The sequence below is a fragment of the Physcomitrium patens genome, chromosome 20 (genome assembly GCF_059467195.1).
Source record: "Physcomitrium patens ecotype Gransden chromosome 20, ASM5946719v1, whole genome shotgun sequence".
Lineage (NCBI taxonomy): Eukaryota > Viridiplantae > Streptophyta > Bryopsida > Funariales > Funariaceae > Physcomitrium > Physcomitrium patens.
In genome coordinates this window covers 1,916,282-1,933,556 of record NC_143429.1, presented here as the reverse complement: position 1 = coordinate 1,933,556, position 17,275 = coordinate 1,916,282, and the positions used below count along the sequence as shown (strand labels likewise).

At 31.2% G+C, this 17,275-nt stretch overlaps 2 protein-coding genes across 5 annotated transcripts; one reads left to right on the top strand and one right to left on the bottom strand.

Annotated features, from left to right (window-relative positions):
* Positions 1–2,607: 2,607 nt before the first annotated feature.
* Positions 2,608–7,938, bottom strand: LOC112272937 (protein LONG AFTER FAR-RED 3). Its single transcript, XM_024501137.3, has 15 exons — positions 7,635–7,938; positions 7,228–7,403; positions 6,993–7,097; positions 6,499–6,571; positions 6,183–6,283; positions 5,699–5,822; positions 5,312–5,506; positions 4,885–4,970; positions 4,581–4,688; positions 4,313–4,408; positions 4,075–4,173; positions 3,778–3,852; positions 3,384–3,515; positions 3,115–3,230; positions 2,608–2,930 (listed from the first exon to the last, which is right to left on the bottom strand). The coding sequence occupies exons 1-15, from the start codon at positions 7,729–7,731 to the stop codon at positions 2,753–2,755; spliced, it is 1,761 nt and encodes a 586-aa protein (XP_024356905.1). The 5' UTR covers positions 7,732–7,938; the 3' UTR covers positions 2,608–2,752.
* Positions 7,939–13,344: 5,406 nt separating this feature from the next.
* LOC112273226 (uncharacterized) lies at positions 13,345–15,776 on the top strand. 4 transcript variants are annotated; one of them, XM_024501713.3, is made up of 4 exons: positions 13,345–14,215; positions 14,785–14,873; positions 15,046–15,216; positions 15,402–15,776. In XM_024501713.3, exons 1-4 carry the CDS (start codon positions 14,171–14,173, stop codon positions 15,409–15,411), a joined length of 315 nt encoding a protein of 104 aa, XP_024357481.1. In that variant the 5' UTR covers positions 13,345–14,170; the 3' UTR covers positions 15,412–15,776. The 4 variants fall into 4 exon arrangements, with proteins under 4 accessions (XP_024357481.1, XP_024357483.1, XP_024357479.1 ...); XM_024501715.3 differs by having other exon boundaries at positions 13,941–14,215; positions 15,073–15,216; XM_024501711.3 differs by lacking the exon at positions 13,345–14,215 and adding an exon at positions 14,238–14,627.
* The last annotated feature ends 1,499 nt before the right edge of the window (positions 15,777–17,275 follow it).

The window sequence follows — 17,275 nt, the reverse complement described above, 5'->3', positions numbered from 1 at the left end:
CCTCTTTTCCACCAACCCATTTGAATTGACCATTTAAGGATGCTTCTACAATTTAATCAGTAATCACACATTGCAAAAAAATAACATATAGATCTTATTGATTAACATCTTTTTTTATTTAAATAAAGCATTGTAATTATACAAGTTTTACCAAAGAAAGTAGAACATACATTTCATGCAATATTAAGAATTAAAAATCGAGGGGGTCGGGATAAGAGTTGGAAACAATGAAAATAAAGACTAAAGATGTAGTGGATAGTATTTCACATCCAATTGTGGACATTAGCAATGTTATTTTTTTATTTTTGCTAATTGATGTCCATGGATGTTGTTATATAATATATTATATTGCTATAATCTACTATATTATAAAAGAATTGATAGATTTTTCTACAATCTATAATAACTTATAATTTTTAATTTAAATAGTTTTACTTAGTCAATACCCAATTTCTTATATCTTATAAAGAAAACCTAAAATAATTCACTTTTGAAACCAATATATTGCATTTTACAACTTCTTATAAATCATCTTACAATTTTATAACTTATATTTAAGACAATGTGCCAATTCTTAAATATACTAAAAAAATTTAATGGTTGCACTATTTCTATTATCTTGGATGTGTGAATTGTTTTTTTGGTGCAAGATTTTTAATTTATGATTTTATATATTCTTTGTCAAAATATTTCTAAACACATTACAAACCATAATTTTTATTAGAATATGGAGCTTTTACCTAAATTAAAAGACCTATTTCAATAAAAAAGAATTAAGTTTTAAAAATTATGATTTTGATTAATTACTAAAAACAATAAATGGTTGAATATATTCATTAAGAAAAGAAATAAATGTCTTAATTTGAATAGATTTTGCATATAATTTTTTAAAAATTTAGATAATAAATTATGTTATTAAAATTTTATTCAAATAAAGTTTGGTATTAAAATAGATTTTATATTTTTATTAAGAGTGTATAATTTTTAATACAAATCATTGTATATTTTTTAAAATTTTTATAATTTTTTAAAAATATTTCTATATATATTAAATAAAATAAAAATATTATTTGTATTTATTATTGAATATCTGATAAAAGACTAATTAGTTAAATTTATATTGATTTATTATAATAAAATAGATATTTATTTCTATTCAAATAATCCTAATAGTATATACTAATATCCTAATAGTATATACTAGAATAAAAAATCATATTTATTGCAATCTAAAAGATTAGATTTGAAGTATATATATATATATATATATATATACAAATTCATCATAAAAATTACTTTTAAGATCAAATTATTAATTTCTTAAAATAAGTATAAACATAATAAAATCAGATTTTATAAAAATAAGCTAATTTATGATAAAAATAATTTTGTACAAGACAAATGTGCTATAAATTTATTTATATTTGTTTCATAGTAAAAGAGATGGTAATTATTTGTACACAAATATTTAAAGTTCTATCCATCTATTTATATTTCTATCAAGTTATTCATCCTTTTATATGATTATTGAATTATCAACCAATTGTTGTGTTTTTACAAAAGGTCTAAGTATGGCTATAATAATAAAGATGAACCACTATGACTTAATTAGGCTCTTACAAAAGATTTGACAACACCTCCAATAAAATTTTAAAAACGAATTTTTGGCATTATAAATAAAAACATATAAGACAAAATTTAAAGTATCATTTTAGTTGTAGGATTTTATGCAATGTGGAGAATTAGAATTTATTTCACTAAGAATTCTAGACATTCAATTTAGCGCTTTTGCAAAAGTCAATATAGATCGAAGTAATTAAGTAGTCACAATTGGAAAAGATTTATATTTCTAAATGATTGAAACTTTGTCACACATCTAATCCTAAGAATGATGTAGCATGTGCATATAATCTTATTTACTCACATGACATAAGTATGACCTTGTATAAGATACTAGATGAGCATTACAAAAATAGCTAATAGAACAAATATTCTAATAATCTTAAATACAAAGTAAACATAAATCTAATTTTTTATTCCAAAAAATTAAATATTTGTTTTATTTTGTTTGCACTTTGCTTTCAATATATTATCATTTATTTCACATGCATTTTAATTGTTAATTTTGATTGCTTCTGGATACATTTTTTTTAGATCATGTTTTCTTTATAAATTAAGTAAATTACAAATTTTATTTTTTCTACTAATTGTAATTACTTTATAAAAACATACAGGCAATGAATGTATGTATCTATATATATATATATATGCTACCACATTTTTTGCTATTGCCACAACAACCCTCCACATCTACCACATGCCACCTTCGTTCAATACCTTTCAAACCATTTAATTGGAATAAAAATTAGAATATACCAGAATTCTTACCAAAGTTCTTGTCTTCGCTCACATTACACTTCTCCTCGCAGTATTCTAAATTCTTACGAGTTTCATGTTTATTGACTTAAATTTTTGGATGTTGATTTCTTTATTTTCTGATTTTAGCAATAAGTTTTGAGTAAATTTAAAATTGTAACTAAAATACACTTGAATAAGTACACACCACTACCCAGAATTGGGTCCAAAGAAAACATTCAGGACAAAAGCTTGAGCAAAACTTTCTGGAATTGCATGCACATGAGCCAAAAGATGAGATATGTGTAACTCATCTTTACATAACTCATCTGGGAGAAAGACACAGCTAGGAGTCCGATGTGTATTGCACAAGCAGGAACTGCAACCTTCTGGCGATTCAACTCACAGAATATACACGCTCTCCGGCAACATAGGTGGCCAGCACTGATGGAGTTGTGGAAAAATGGTGCGTCAAAAGGTTGTCTGAGAGCACCACAAAGTCTGCAAATTTAGTGGGTGACAAAGTACCCACTTGGGCATCACGAAAACATGCGTATGCGCTGCCCCATGTATACCTGAGCCATTCACACCCTGTATTAGCGTGCAATCCATCATAAACTTTCACGCGTAACATGAACAATATGTGGGAATTTGCACCAGCTTACTCGTGGATCTCAATGAACAAGAAATATCACCATAAAAAAGCATCATATTACGCGGCATCTATGCGTTATTGATCACCAGATACTTCCAAATTACCCTTTAAGTGCAGCCTCTATGGAAATCAATTCCTCCGAATTCCAGGGTCTGCTCTCGCCGCGTGGAATTCGTGTGGTCGCAGCTTGAAGTCCTAATAGTGGCTCCAGCGGGGCAACCTAACACAGAAGCAAAAATGCAGACTATAATTGATAGTGAACAGCAAGTACCTGAGATGCAAAAATGCTCTAATGAGTGATTTTTGGAATGAGTTTTTAACTTCCTTTCCAAGACCACGAAGTAGCATGGGCATAGGGACATGTTGAACTCACCGTCCAGTCTGAACCCAGCGCAATCACAGTTCCATTGCTCAAAAGCGACTTCGTGAGAAAGGAACTCTGCATTGCTCTTTCCTCCCTTATCCTCTTCGCAGCGATCAGTGCGTCATCCCGAAGATGATCAGGCTGTCATAGGCAGTGTCTAAAAATATGATATTGCCTAAGATTTGTATAGCAATAGGTGAAGACTATAATATGCTCCGAGAAGTACTACGTCAATGCTTTTCAAAGGACAACTCCATAGAGAGAAAGAAATAAACTCTTAAAGAAAGTGAACACATGAAGTAGAAAACGATTTACTAAGTAACTTGCGTGATATGCTCACCGTACAAGAAGTTGCAGATATTGCACAGGGAAAATCTAAGTTGACGAGCAAGCAAAGAATTACCTGCATCGATGCAATTATGTTCTCACTTCCGAAGCGTTTGGGGGCCTTAGCTGACAGATGCTGAGCGTGCTCAATCTTCATCGAACCAGCCGACACCAATGCATAGCCAACAATAAGTTGCCCTTTTAGCAAAGACTTAACATTGAAACGTGCTCTTCGACTTATGAAGAGAATGATTTGGACTTGGTCGGAGTGTACGTTTTAGATACCAACAAATCCAAGAGGTAAAAGTGCTTCATAACAAATTGCCCACCCAAGGCTTGCAGTCGCAAGACCTTAAAATGGGCCGAGACTTACCCTAAGGCGTCGGTCACGAGGACCGTTTCTGGATTTCACTGTCTCGAAAATGGAAAGAACTTGGTCATTTGCAGCGTCGCCAATAGCATGCACTGCAATCTAATTCCAGAAAGTCAATTTTGTCAAGCCGCTGCACTTTTGAGTCGTATGCTCTGTTTGTTTGTCGAGATCAATCGAACAAGTGAGAAAGTTAAAAACAGTGATAGGTTCTAGCAAATATATATTCGTATAGTCGAACCTGAAGATTAGCCTCATCAGCGCTTAACGCAGTCTCAAGTATCCAGTCGGGATCAGCCACTTGTAAACCGAAGTTGGACTCGTCATCTGCATAGGCCTGCCAGTCCCGAACTCAAAAGACTGACATGTAACCAAGCATATGCTGATTGGTCTGCTTTTATTGTTCACAATAGAATGCTAACAATAGAAAACTTGGGAAGTATTTTCCTACTAGTGAAGAAATTGAGGGGAGCCATAAGCAACTTACAAGTGAGACTCATATTTAATACCTGGTGGAATAGAGCGGTTTGTGACCCCAGAGAACCGTCAGCAAAGGCCTTCACACCACCCACCCGTAACCATTGGCTTACATCGTGACCCCGTTGCTTCACAAAAGCCTGTATACGAAGTCCACACCCATTCTGAGTTGGTCTCCGCACCTTTTATATATATGTACGCATGCATATATGTATGTTCCTATTAAGCAATCCCTACAATAGAATTGTAACGATTATCCAGCGACTACCAATGATGGAATGGTTAACTTAATCATAAGCTCAAGCGGAAGTGTCAAGCTCTGTTTAAACTACCTACCGCAACGGTGGACCAGATCTGAAGGGGATAGTAGGCAGTCACTCTCACTTTCATGTGCCCAGTCGAATCAGCCCATAAATAGACATCTGAGAAAGATGATTATTTTTTTATTAAAATGTCCCTCATAAACGTGTGGATAATATAAGAAAGATTCACATTTCATGGGCCAAAAAGGGATAGAATTATAATTAATGTTGGTGACAAACACTAACCGCTAGTGGCACTTATAAGGCACTCCGAACTCCTCTGGGCAGGAAAATGAAAATACATCTTAAATTTTAAGATGACAACAAAATGCTGCACCTCTATCTAGGAATATAATACAGCAATAGCCGCAAACTTTGTCTACGTATTACAGAAATGTGCTTAATGCATAGACGTATAGTGCGACAACAATCAAAATAATTAGAGGAGGCTAAGATAGTACCGTTTAAATCATCCCAAGGTTGCTCAGGCGGTCCCCCTGGAGTGATTCTTCCAAAATCAACCACAGAGGTTACTCCGTTACTCAATGCCAATTCACTCGCCTTCTGATAAGCAGACCTCCTCTCTTCAACTGATGGTTGAGGAATACATTTCACAACACGTGTCAAGGCTGTATCGACTAATGCCCCTGTTGGATCTGAAGACAACAATTCGATTGTGAACAAGTCAGGCAAGCCGATCTAAAAAATTATACCAATGCAAAAGAACAGCCAAATGACAACCGCGAGAACACACCAAATTTTTTACCAACAGATGGACCTTTTCATCTCAGTCTGAGAAGTTGACACAATCTGGACTGTGACAGTGTAATTCGAACTTTAGAGGATACCTCCTTTATGATCTCTCACAATGGTGCCTCCTTCGGGGTTTACTGTTCCACGATGAATATCTGCTAACGCCAAAGCAAATGAATTGGCCACACACATGTGGCCATCTACTCGACACGCGACGACCTGCAACAGAAATTTTTTAAGGACTCGGGATTTATCTGATTAGCTCCCACTAGCAAGTATGCAATGCCTATGGGTATGAATTTGCTTCAAATGAAATCCAGTATACTTTCTGATGGATTCTCAGATCCAGAGTGATATGTTATCGTAAATTGCAGTTGAGAATCTCACAACTAAGAAATGTTACTCGGTTACATTAGAATGCACCTCAAACAGCAGCACTCTGCAAGAATTTTATAATTAGTCGGGGTTTGTATCATCTTAACATCACAAAAATTAGCACTCGAAAGAGTAAGACTATGAGTCTACCCTGACTGAAAAGCTCAACACAATAATAGATGATGAAGTAGCCCAATAACTCACAGGATGATTTGGAGCATCAATCCAAGAAGCTTCAGGCAACTCTCCACCCCAGCTTTCATGATTCCAATTGACTCCAATTATCCACTTCCCTTTCTCCACGCCTGTGAACAAACCACAGCGCCACCACATAAGCTCAACTTCAGAAACCTTCAAGCAAGTTTATGAACAGTCTGTAGGAGCAAAATATAAAGCCATCCCTCCCGTTGGCATCCTGAAACCTGATACTACACTCATGCTGTGGCTACTTCAAAGCTGCCTCCAGACTATACACATAAAACCTGAAAATATATAATGAACACAAGCCAAGCAAGCTTACTTTCCGTAGCAAGCTTGAGCCTATTCGTAAAATCGGCGCGGCTGGTGACAGTCTCCAGTTGAACATAATCCATCTACCATTTACATTTCCCAACACTACTCAGTAAGGGATGCTGATTACACCAGATGCTGAAGACCGCAGAAACCGTAAACGCTTCAAACTTCAGGACACATGTCCACAATAGTAACGCCCTCAAACCACAGTAATAATCCAGAAGCTTTGCATCCATAATAATTTTAAGTTGAATTTCTCCATAATAATTCAATCATTAACAATTTTCTTTCTCCATTTCGTGCTTGAATGGCGTCTTTAATGTAGATGCAACATACAGTCTTGATTTTACAAATAAAAAGACTGTTGGGAATTTAAAAATCAGACAAAAACGGTGATCCATTCTAATAGGCAGTTCTAAATCACACTTTCCACAACGTGTGCCCTTGGGATCCTCAAATCACAAAGTCGCATTAAACCGTCAAATTCCACGGACCACATACCTGAAGACCTCCACTTATGAAATGGGTATGGGAATCGATGAATCCAGGAGTCACAAATTTACCCTCCAAGTCCACAATTTTTGTGTCACGACCAATGGCCAGGACCTGCATAGTTTAAAAGAGAAAGAACGCTGATGAAAAAATAAGAATTCAGTAAGTAAAAACTCTGCGAAACAAGAAATTGAACATAATGAATTGAGGCTCGTTGCATTATATATGTTTTTTTCATCTGCACCTCGGGAGAATCGCCAAGGCTCAAAATTCGACCGTTGGCGACTGCCATGGAATGCGCCCAGGGCTGCCTCACATCCCCGGTCCATATTGTGGCATTCACAAACAACACATCAGCAGCCTGACCTCCCTTCCAACCCGTCCTTCTCATGAAAAATCTCGCCAGCTCGCGGTAAGTCTCTGATACCCCTCAATCCCCCATCCCAGTTCAAATTCCGACCCATCAGCTGACGCATTCGTCCAAAACGACGAACTAACCCTTTCACTCCAAAAGATCCTCCTGACTACGGCGATAGCTATGACGCCAATGCCAATGACATTTTAGGCCAAATCAGCAAAATGTAGAGAACCAAAAAACAGATTAGGCCCAAATCGGGGGAAGGGACGGAACCACGCGGGTAAACGACCCACCTGGGGCGAACAACCACGAAGGAAGAAAAATAATGAGCACACCCACGGCGACCATGAGCTTCATCTGGCAACACAGTTGACGGTCCTTCCGCCCCATCGTGCAGCTCTGCGCACTCGTGCGGCTTTGCCGAGGGACGCGCTTGTAAAGAGCAAAAAAAGGCTTCGTGTGCGTGCAACTAGTTCAACTTGTGACAAACCCTGAGATTGTTGGTGACCATGGAGCTGTTATTGCGGTGGCCCCGTTGTGGAAAGGCCTCGTCCATCGCCCTTCTTCTTCGTCACCATCACCCCCGATGCCATAGCCACGCCCTCGCAGCAACGCTGCTTCATAGGCTCTGCTCCATCACCACCACCTCTGAGCCTGGGCCCACTCGATGAGCGAGTGTATTCACCCTTTGGTGTTTCTGTTCGTCGAATATACACACATACATATATACATCGCAAATAGGGATTTCAAACATGGCATTTTTGTAAAGTGCAAAACCAAATAATTGGGATTCAGCACATGATATTTCTAAGATCATTCAAAATATCGAATCCAAAATATCACTATTCAAATTTTATTACCTCTTAATATTATCCCTTGATATTACCCACTGATTTATACTTTTATTACCCTCTAGTATGGAGACAATAAGAAAAGAGAGCTGAGGCAAGCAATGCAGTTTTTGATATTTGATCCCACCCCTCTTTTTGATGTTTTGATTTCAAAATCACCTACATTGTGAGGTAGGTGATTTGGTGAAGTATCAAGTAATATTTTGAAATATCATAAGATGCTTTCGGCAAAGATAACAAGTAAAATATCACCCAAAAAGGCCATATTTAAAAACCCCTAATGAGGATAAATACTTGGGTGGATAAAACAATCCTTCTCACTAGTTGAGGAGTTGCATGTTGTTTGTTTAAATAAAGTTCTTATGGAATTGAACTTGAAATTTCATAGTTTTATGGAATAAATTTGTGAAAAAAAAGAGTGAAATTTTGTAATGCTGTAAATACAAAAGAATTTAGTAAGAGATTTTTACAATACCAATAATGTATTCAGTGCAGGAGATTTTATTTTTTATTCTTTATAGATTTGATAAACTACTTAAAGAATGCCTTTTAGATTTGTTGTAAAACTTGCAATATTAATTTTTTTATAGTAAAAACTATAGCATTATTTTACAATAAAAATAAGTATATATGAAAAGAAAAAGGCTCTAATTGCAATGTCAATGCTCTTATAAGAAAGTAGAATTAATGATACTAGAATTTAAAACTTTTTTAATGTAATAAATAAATTTTATATAAAGTGGCAAAGTCACACTCATCTTAAATTATATATATATGTATATATATATAGATATATTTAACATTCTATTCTTTTCTAACTTCTATTTTATTAATTTTTAATGTTGAAATTTTAATAAAGATTAATTAATCTTCTTTTTAAAAGAAGTTTTTGTTTCATTTAGACATAATTTTTATCTATTTATTTCAAATCTTTATGCAAGAATATCATTCTTTTATTTGAATAAGAAAAATAAATTTTTTGCTTAGATTTGATAAGTTTATTTTTTATATATAAATAATAATTCGATTTTAATACTATTTTTTATATATTATTAATATGCTTGAATTAGATGTTTTCATTTAAATATTTTTTTAGATGTATTTTCTTTAATTGATGAATAAATTAATATTAATTAAAATTATAATATAATTTTATTTACTTAAAAAATACTATTTTTTATTTTTATTTTTGTCTTATATTTAAAAGTTAATAATGGATTTTAAAAAATAAAAATAATAACAATACTATATTATACTTGCTTTTGATTTGCTTAGCTTTTTATTAGTCTTAGAAAACAACTACACAAAGTTAATAAAGTATTAGATCATGTCCTATCTGAGATTAAATTTTTTTATATATTCAAGTATTTTAAGTCTTTCACTTATTTAAAAAAATTAAAAATATCTAAAAAATTATTATCAATCAAAAAAATCAAGTGGTATTCAAAAATATTGATTCTTCTCAAATATTCTAATAATATGTTAAAAAAATTGATAGTCTAAGTTTTATATAAAAAAGGTAATTGTAAGGATATATTAACTTAGATAAGAATTTAGTTCTATATTTGTAGCATTTTTTTTCTTATATCTCTATTCTAGTTTTAAAGTGTTCAAGTTTTAACTTTTGAATTTTTATTCTATTATCTTAGTTATTATAATATTGTGAAGATAAAATTTATCTTCCAATCCAAATCATAAGATTGATTTAATAAAGAGTTGCTTGTAATTGGTGATGTAAAGTAAAAGATACAATTAACAAGAAACAAAGAAAAATAAGTACAAGACAAGTTAAAGAAATGCAATTGAATAATTATACACATCAAAAACTAGTCACAAATTTTCCAATTGATTTATACCCACTAAAAAAGTAACAAAGTAAATTAATACAAAATATAAAAAATATATTTTTAGATATTATATTTTTTTTAAAAAAATCAATAATATTACGAATATATAAATTCAAGTTATTATGAATATGTGACAAAGATTTTTATAATAAAAAAATCATAATTAATTTTTTTTTTAAAATGAATATATTTTACTTAAAAGATAACTTGTTTAAGAAGACAATGATTTGATCCTCACCAAGATTCAAAATAAATTTATGTAGATATATTAAATGCCATGTTGCCTTAGTCCTATCTTGCTACCTACATCTAAGGTGCTACAATCCATATGGGACATATGCACCTCTCTTTCTACAACTACTACACTATTTATCGATCCTCCTATTTTCTACTAGTAAAATCACTTTTTGTATAATTTTAGCTTCAACATGGTGTTTAAAATCATCCAATTATCCTGAAAACCTTGTAGGGCCTTTGAATCTTGCTCAAATCTTTTATAATGGCCTTCTAAGGTTGTATAATTATTTTCACCAAAGTCTTAAAAATATATTCTAAAAATTCCTAAAAAATTACATATAAATTATAAATAAGTTTTAAAAAAAATTATAATACTTTTATAATAATACCATTAATTTAAGATTATTTTTTCTATTTTGGTGATTTCTTCATAATAATAGAATTAATTTAATTTAAATTAAATTTCTAAAAATAATAAAATAAATTTAATCAATAAAATAAGATATTAAATCAAAGATTCTATATCTAAAAATTGAAAAGCTTATAGAATATTCTAAGTATATAAATTAATTTATAAAGACCAAAAATGAGAAGAAAAGGGGAAGAAGGAGGATATGTTTAATCAAAATATAGAAAACCTTCTCATTTGTATAATTAGTTTAAAATCTAAAGTAGTCAAATCTTTATTATCTACTAATTCATCTATTTTGCAAAAAATTAGTTATATATTTAGATTTAGAAACCATAAATTGAAGGTAATAATATGCTCAAAATTTACAAAAGACTTTATATGTCAAAAGTGAAAACTCTAACATTAAAGTCAAAGTATATATATCTTGCAAATTAAGAATTTGTAGAATAAATTATATATACTATTAGAATCTTAAACCTCAAAAACAATAAGAAGAAAAGATTAGTCAATTTGAGAATGAAAAATAAAGATGTCAAAAAATCAAAGACACCTATATATTCTTGAATCTTAGATCCTAATTTTAATATTAAATTTCTTAATATTGGTACATGGTATATATTTTCATTTCATATGTCTAAAATATTATTTTTTTGTAGTATATTTTATCTTAAAATCTCGTTTTTTTATAGGTTGTTGAAAGCAAGTGCTCAAATTTCTTAAATATTATTTTTTTAACTAAAAAGTAATTTTTAATGATCTCATATAGAATCTTAATAGTGTAATATTTTTAAATTTTTATTTTATTATTAAAATTAAAATAAATTATCCAACTATAATAGAAATTAATTGATTATTTTATATGCATGTAGAAATTGGTCAATTTTCCACTAAAACATTTAATATTAGAAGTTGGTCTAAGTGCAATTATTTATATATGCTAAAATAATTCTCATATATAAAAATCATTCAAAGATTTATTTCAAATCACAAATTTACATAATATTCAAAAGAAATATATAAAAAATTAAACTAATTCAATTTAGATTTAAATTTTTTGATATAAAAAATAATTAAGAATTTATGTTCATGCTTGTTTAAATAATTTTATTTTTTTCTTAAAACATATAATATAACTATTAAAAAAAGGTAATAAGTTAAGATTTTTTAGTAATTTTTTTTATATTACTATTTCTCTATTTAAATATATTTTTTAATGATACATTAATTTCTAAAAGTTTTTTAAAAAAAATCATCTAATTAAAATAAAAATTAATTAATTAAAAATAAAAATACATTGTTTCTATGTATCTACAAAGATTTAGCTCTATATATATATTCTTTTTAGTTCTTACGTCTTTACTTTGCATATAAGAATATTAAAATTTCTAATTGGTAGTATTTTGCTATTACTTAAGTAATGGATTCTTTTTCTTTTTTATACAAAAATTTCTGTCATAAAAAAAATTGACACAAATATAATATTGTTAAAAGTTATCTACTTCTAAATAGTTATAATTTATTACTAATAATAAAATTTTAGGAATGAAATATACTCTAGTTAAGATTTAATACCAATATAATTATAAATCAATAATATAAAAATAACAAATATATTAAGTTGTTATATATTATTATATTTAAGTAAATATATGTTTAAAAAAAAAATTTAAAAAATTAAAATATCCAAAATTTTAACCTAAAACGATATTATTAATTAGAATTACTTTCAATAAAAAGATACTACCTAAACTTGTTAATGATAGTTTATAGTTTATAGTTCCTTTGTTAATTATTTTAATGAATTCAATTAAAGTTAAAAATAACCCAATTTATTTGGCAATAATATTAAGCTTATAGATCTCTATACATAATAAATAATCAAAGATGTGAGGCTATCTAATTCATTTTGCTATAATATCAAGCTTAAATAACTACTTATATCAACTATCTTTGATATTATAGCTTGATATCTTTGATATAAGTGAGTAGTATTAAGATTTAAAATAATACTTTGTTTGATACAAAATTTTAAGTGTAATTTTGTAAAAATATTTAATTAATTATTTTAATTATTAATTCATTATTTTATTATTAATTTGATACATAACATCTATTATTCTTTGTATAAAAAATCAATGGTAGAATATAGTTAAATTTAAAAATAATTTTAATTTTTTTGATAAGAATATTTTATTTTTAAAAATAAGTGCTATTTTTAATATGAACATAAAATAAAATCCCATTTCTACTGTATTTATAAGACGTCTTAAAATTGTTTTTAATGTAAACTATGTTATAATTTAATTATTAAAGTGGAAGTTTAAAAAAATAGTTAACTAAATTCTAACAGATAATGTAGTCAATTTTTGGGTTTTTTTCCACATTATTCTATATAAATACAATTTTAAAAATTATAACTATGGCTGCTAATAGTTTAAGATACAAATAATACCCTTCAAAATTTGTTTGTATTGGCATTTGGTTGAGTATAGTTAGGCGATTAAATTCAAACAACTTACACAGATAAAACAACCTTCTAATTAGTTAACATTTAATAATAATAATAATAATAATAACATAAACAACGATCAGTGTCATCTTTCTATATACATGGAAGTAAAAATTAAATGTTGCTATACATGTTATAAACTGGGTTCAAATATCTGTAGAATATTGTGAGGAATACTACAACTGACGCCAGAACTTTATCACTCCGCATCCACCGACACCCACCGACACCCACCATTGTCCATTCTCGTGAACATGAAACATCGAGCAATACAAGAAGAATATTAGAGGAAATCCCATTCAGGATTCACGAAGAACACCAACTTATCAGAAAACAGTGGGATGCTAGAATGGTGCACACTTGTAAGAATCAAACTAACAAACAGATTAACACACAAACAAAGACCCATGTTGGATTGTTTGTGGATTCCACGAGTGGTCCTCTACCAGATCCGAACTTCGAGAGTGAGGGTGCGGAGTCCAGATTCTTGCGAAGCCACGATGTTGATAAATTGTGAAGCACCTATAACTCGGAAGAGTTCCAGATGCCGACTTTCTCAACAACAAACATCTGATTATTATCGTGTTTCATCTGATCACCACATGACTTTCTCGATTACATTCATATAATCACTACAAAAGAACAACTTTCCACATGTGAACATCGTTTCTCCAAGCGGTGTTGCGAAGTCGACTGCCAAGTTTGGCCCGGACAGTGATCAGATCACATCACATCAGATCAGACTTTCCATGTCGGTGAGGTCCTCGGCCTGTGCACTCAGTCAAAGGTTGCAGCTCTTGGCACTCCCGGACCCCGTCCCTTCGACTCCGTTTCCCTTTCAGTGTGAGAGGACTACGTTGAGGAGGTGCGGCGACGATGAGTTCGGAGCATCCTGCTCTCAACAGAGTCCCGTCATCGAAGGTCGAAAGCATTAGTCACAGGCCTCGAGAATCGTCTTGGTGCGTGGGAAAGCATGGGGAGGCCGCTGACCTGGGCGCAGCGTTGGATCATTCCCGAGGTTGGTTCAACCTCGTCACACCTGGCATTGCATGAGATATTGAGTTCATCAGACAACGTGGTTCATGCTCGAGTTTGTGGCCCTTCTGAGGTCATGTTTCTCTGACATGCCGTGGGATGCTTCGAAACCTTCTTCTACTGCGGAACATAAAAGGAAATCCATGAATTCCCAGTGTTGGTTTGCTCGGTTGATGTTTGCCGGGTGCGCACTGCCTCAGCGCAAGCTTCTGAAGAGTCGTGAATATGCTCCCTGGAGTAAGATAATGACAATTGTAGTTCCATTGTTGTTGAGATATCATCAATCAGTGTTGTATTCACTCGACTCATCCACGGGCGATGCGGGCTTGAGTTGGACCTCTTCTATCTGTCAGAACTTCCAAAATCAAAAAAATCTGCATACAAATTCAATGCAGGTTGCTGATTTTCTTCCATCAAACCGAAGACCACAGCTTGAAGCAGTGAATCCTCGTTAACATCGTAAAGTAATTAGTTTTAAAAGCACGTGAGTTGAAAGGCAATTAATCTTCTATCACTCGTGATGCAACGATATAACAAAAACTTGCATGGCAGGTCTACCCGATTGTACTCGTGATAGGAACTGCAGTGGGACTCTGCGGAACTGCGATTGTACGAAACGCCAGCATTAATCCCGATGTCAGGTGCAAAACCTCAACACACCATGTGTAACCGGCCCGTTGCGGTATGAAAACGTAGACAGCCATGATGCATGGAACTGGGATTTTAGAGAATTCGCAAAGCGCAGAACTGGCAAGAGCAGGGAACATCGAGACAGGGGGCTCGGAACTGTGCAAGTGCTGAAGTGGGGATCAGTGAGAGGGTGTTTGCATGGCATTGCAGGATCAACAAAGAGGATCGTGCAGCTGGGTACCTGGAGAACTTCACCGAGGGCAAGGCCTACAAAGACAGCGCCCACCGCAGATTCTTTGCGAAACAATCCAGAATGGTGACCACGCGAATCAACGAAGCCTTCGGTGGAGCCAAGTGAGAGCCATCCCTGCTCCCACACTGTGGTCCCATTTCTTATTGTAGCTGATCTGGGCACTTCGGCACTTCTGCTTCCCATTCTCCGCTGTCAGTGCTTCGTGCATGACGCTATTTGTCACTGTTTGTTTGTTCTGTTGATTGTTTCATTGATTGTTTCTTACTATTCTTGTTGGTCTGTTCAGGAAACAATGAATTTCCACATCTTCCATGCATCTCGCGATCTTCAGGACTTACAGTAATTGATGTAGAGTGAGAATGTGTGTGTGTTCGTCTTCTAATATATACATCTAGTTATTTATTTTTAGATTGCTGATGTTTTCCGCTTTTAAATGCATTGAAAGTTGGATTGGAATTCAATGATGATGTGGTTGACACTCATATGGTGTTTATAAGACATTCAAAAACAATCAGTGAATCAACCAACATTTAAAAGTACATCCACCTGAAATGAAAAGAAAAAAGAAAAAGTAAACAAGAAAGGTAATTGAATATTTAAGTACACCAACATTTATGTATAATACAAATTTTGAATTTATTTGTCTTCTGTTTCTAATTGATATATTTCTTTATAGAAAAAGCAAGTTGGTGTAATTTGATTTTACTACTGAATCTAATCTATACAAGATTCTATCTTCTTAAAAATAGCTTAAGTTTCTACAATCTTATAAAAACCAACTCTACACTTGCTTCAACTTGTAATGCACTTTTAAATATGCAATGATGTAATTTTAAAAATGCATCATTTAAAATGAATTTTTAATTCTCTTATTGATAACATTGACTTGGTCAATTGCTAAAGAAAAGTCCTTATTATCCTTTCAATAGTATTAGATTTTTTTATCAATCTAGGTAGCAGCAAAGAATTTTAGAAGACATTCAATTATGTAGAATTAATTTTAAGTTGGTATATAAAATTCCTTTATTCAATAAGAGATTAAAAAATAAAAATAAAAAATAAAAAACTAAATATAAATCTATAAATTTTTAAAATTTTAAATTAATATAGATTGAATAAATATATTTTTAATAATAGTTAGTATTAAATTATATTTAATGGGTTTATTTTTTAAATCTCAATGGATGTAATTCATGAATAGTGGTCTTAATATATGGGCAATTAAAGTTTATTTTTTACCTTTGATAAACTGCTATTAATGTTTTTAACATTATTAAAATTTATCTCAATTTTGTAAATTTTATCCTTAGTTTTAGGATTTTAATAAAAAAGTATTCAGTAGAATACAAAATTTTAATATTTAAGAATATTTTTATACTTTTGCCAAAAGAATCAAATCATTTACATTTAATTAGAGATATTTAACAAATTTATTATATATATTAAAATATATAAGCATCATATTTCTAAAGAAATATTACTTAATTATTAAAAATTGATCATATTATGTTATGCATAAAAAAAAAATCTTCAATGTTAAAAGAATAACAATAGTCAATCCCAATTGGAAGCACTTTAAAGAATATTATAATATTATAGAATCAAAACTTATAATAAAAATACAAAAGAAATAAAATTTAGATTAAGTACAAAATTAATTATACTATGGAATATAATAATACAATAATTAATATTATATCCTATTTAAATACATAATTTCAACTAAAACTGGCACAAAATTTCATACTATCAAAATAACAACATTATTGCCTATCTATAGACAAAGCAACCAAATTGATCATATTATGTTATTTGGTTGCTTTGTCTATAGATATAAACAAAATGAATTATCTATAGACAAAGCAACCAAATAACATAATATGATCAATTTGTAATTATCTCATTATATATAAACAAAATGAATTAATCAATGAATAAACAAATCCTGGAGTAGCAACTGCAAAAGGAGGGAAAAAACTGCCTCTGGTGTGAACGAGATGAAAGAATCGTGAAGAGGTGCAAAGAATTGTTGCGGAGTCCAAGACTGGAATGCATTCAGAACAGTGTTATTTTTTTGTTTTTTGTGTTATTTTTTATTTGTGTTGCATCAGGGAAGGCAACATACATCCACGTTGTTAAAGAGCCTTGAAAAATAGAAGA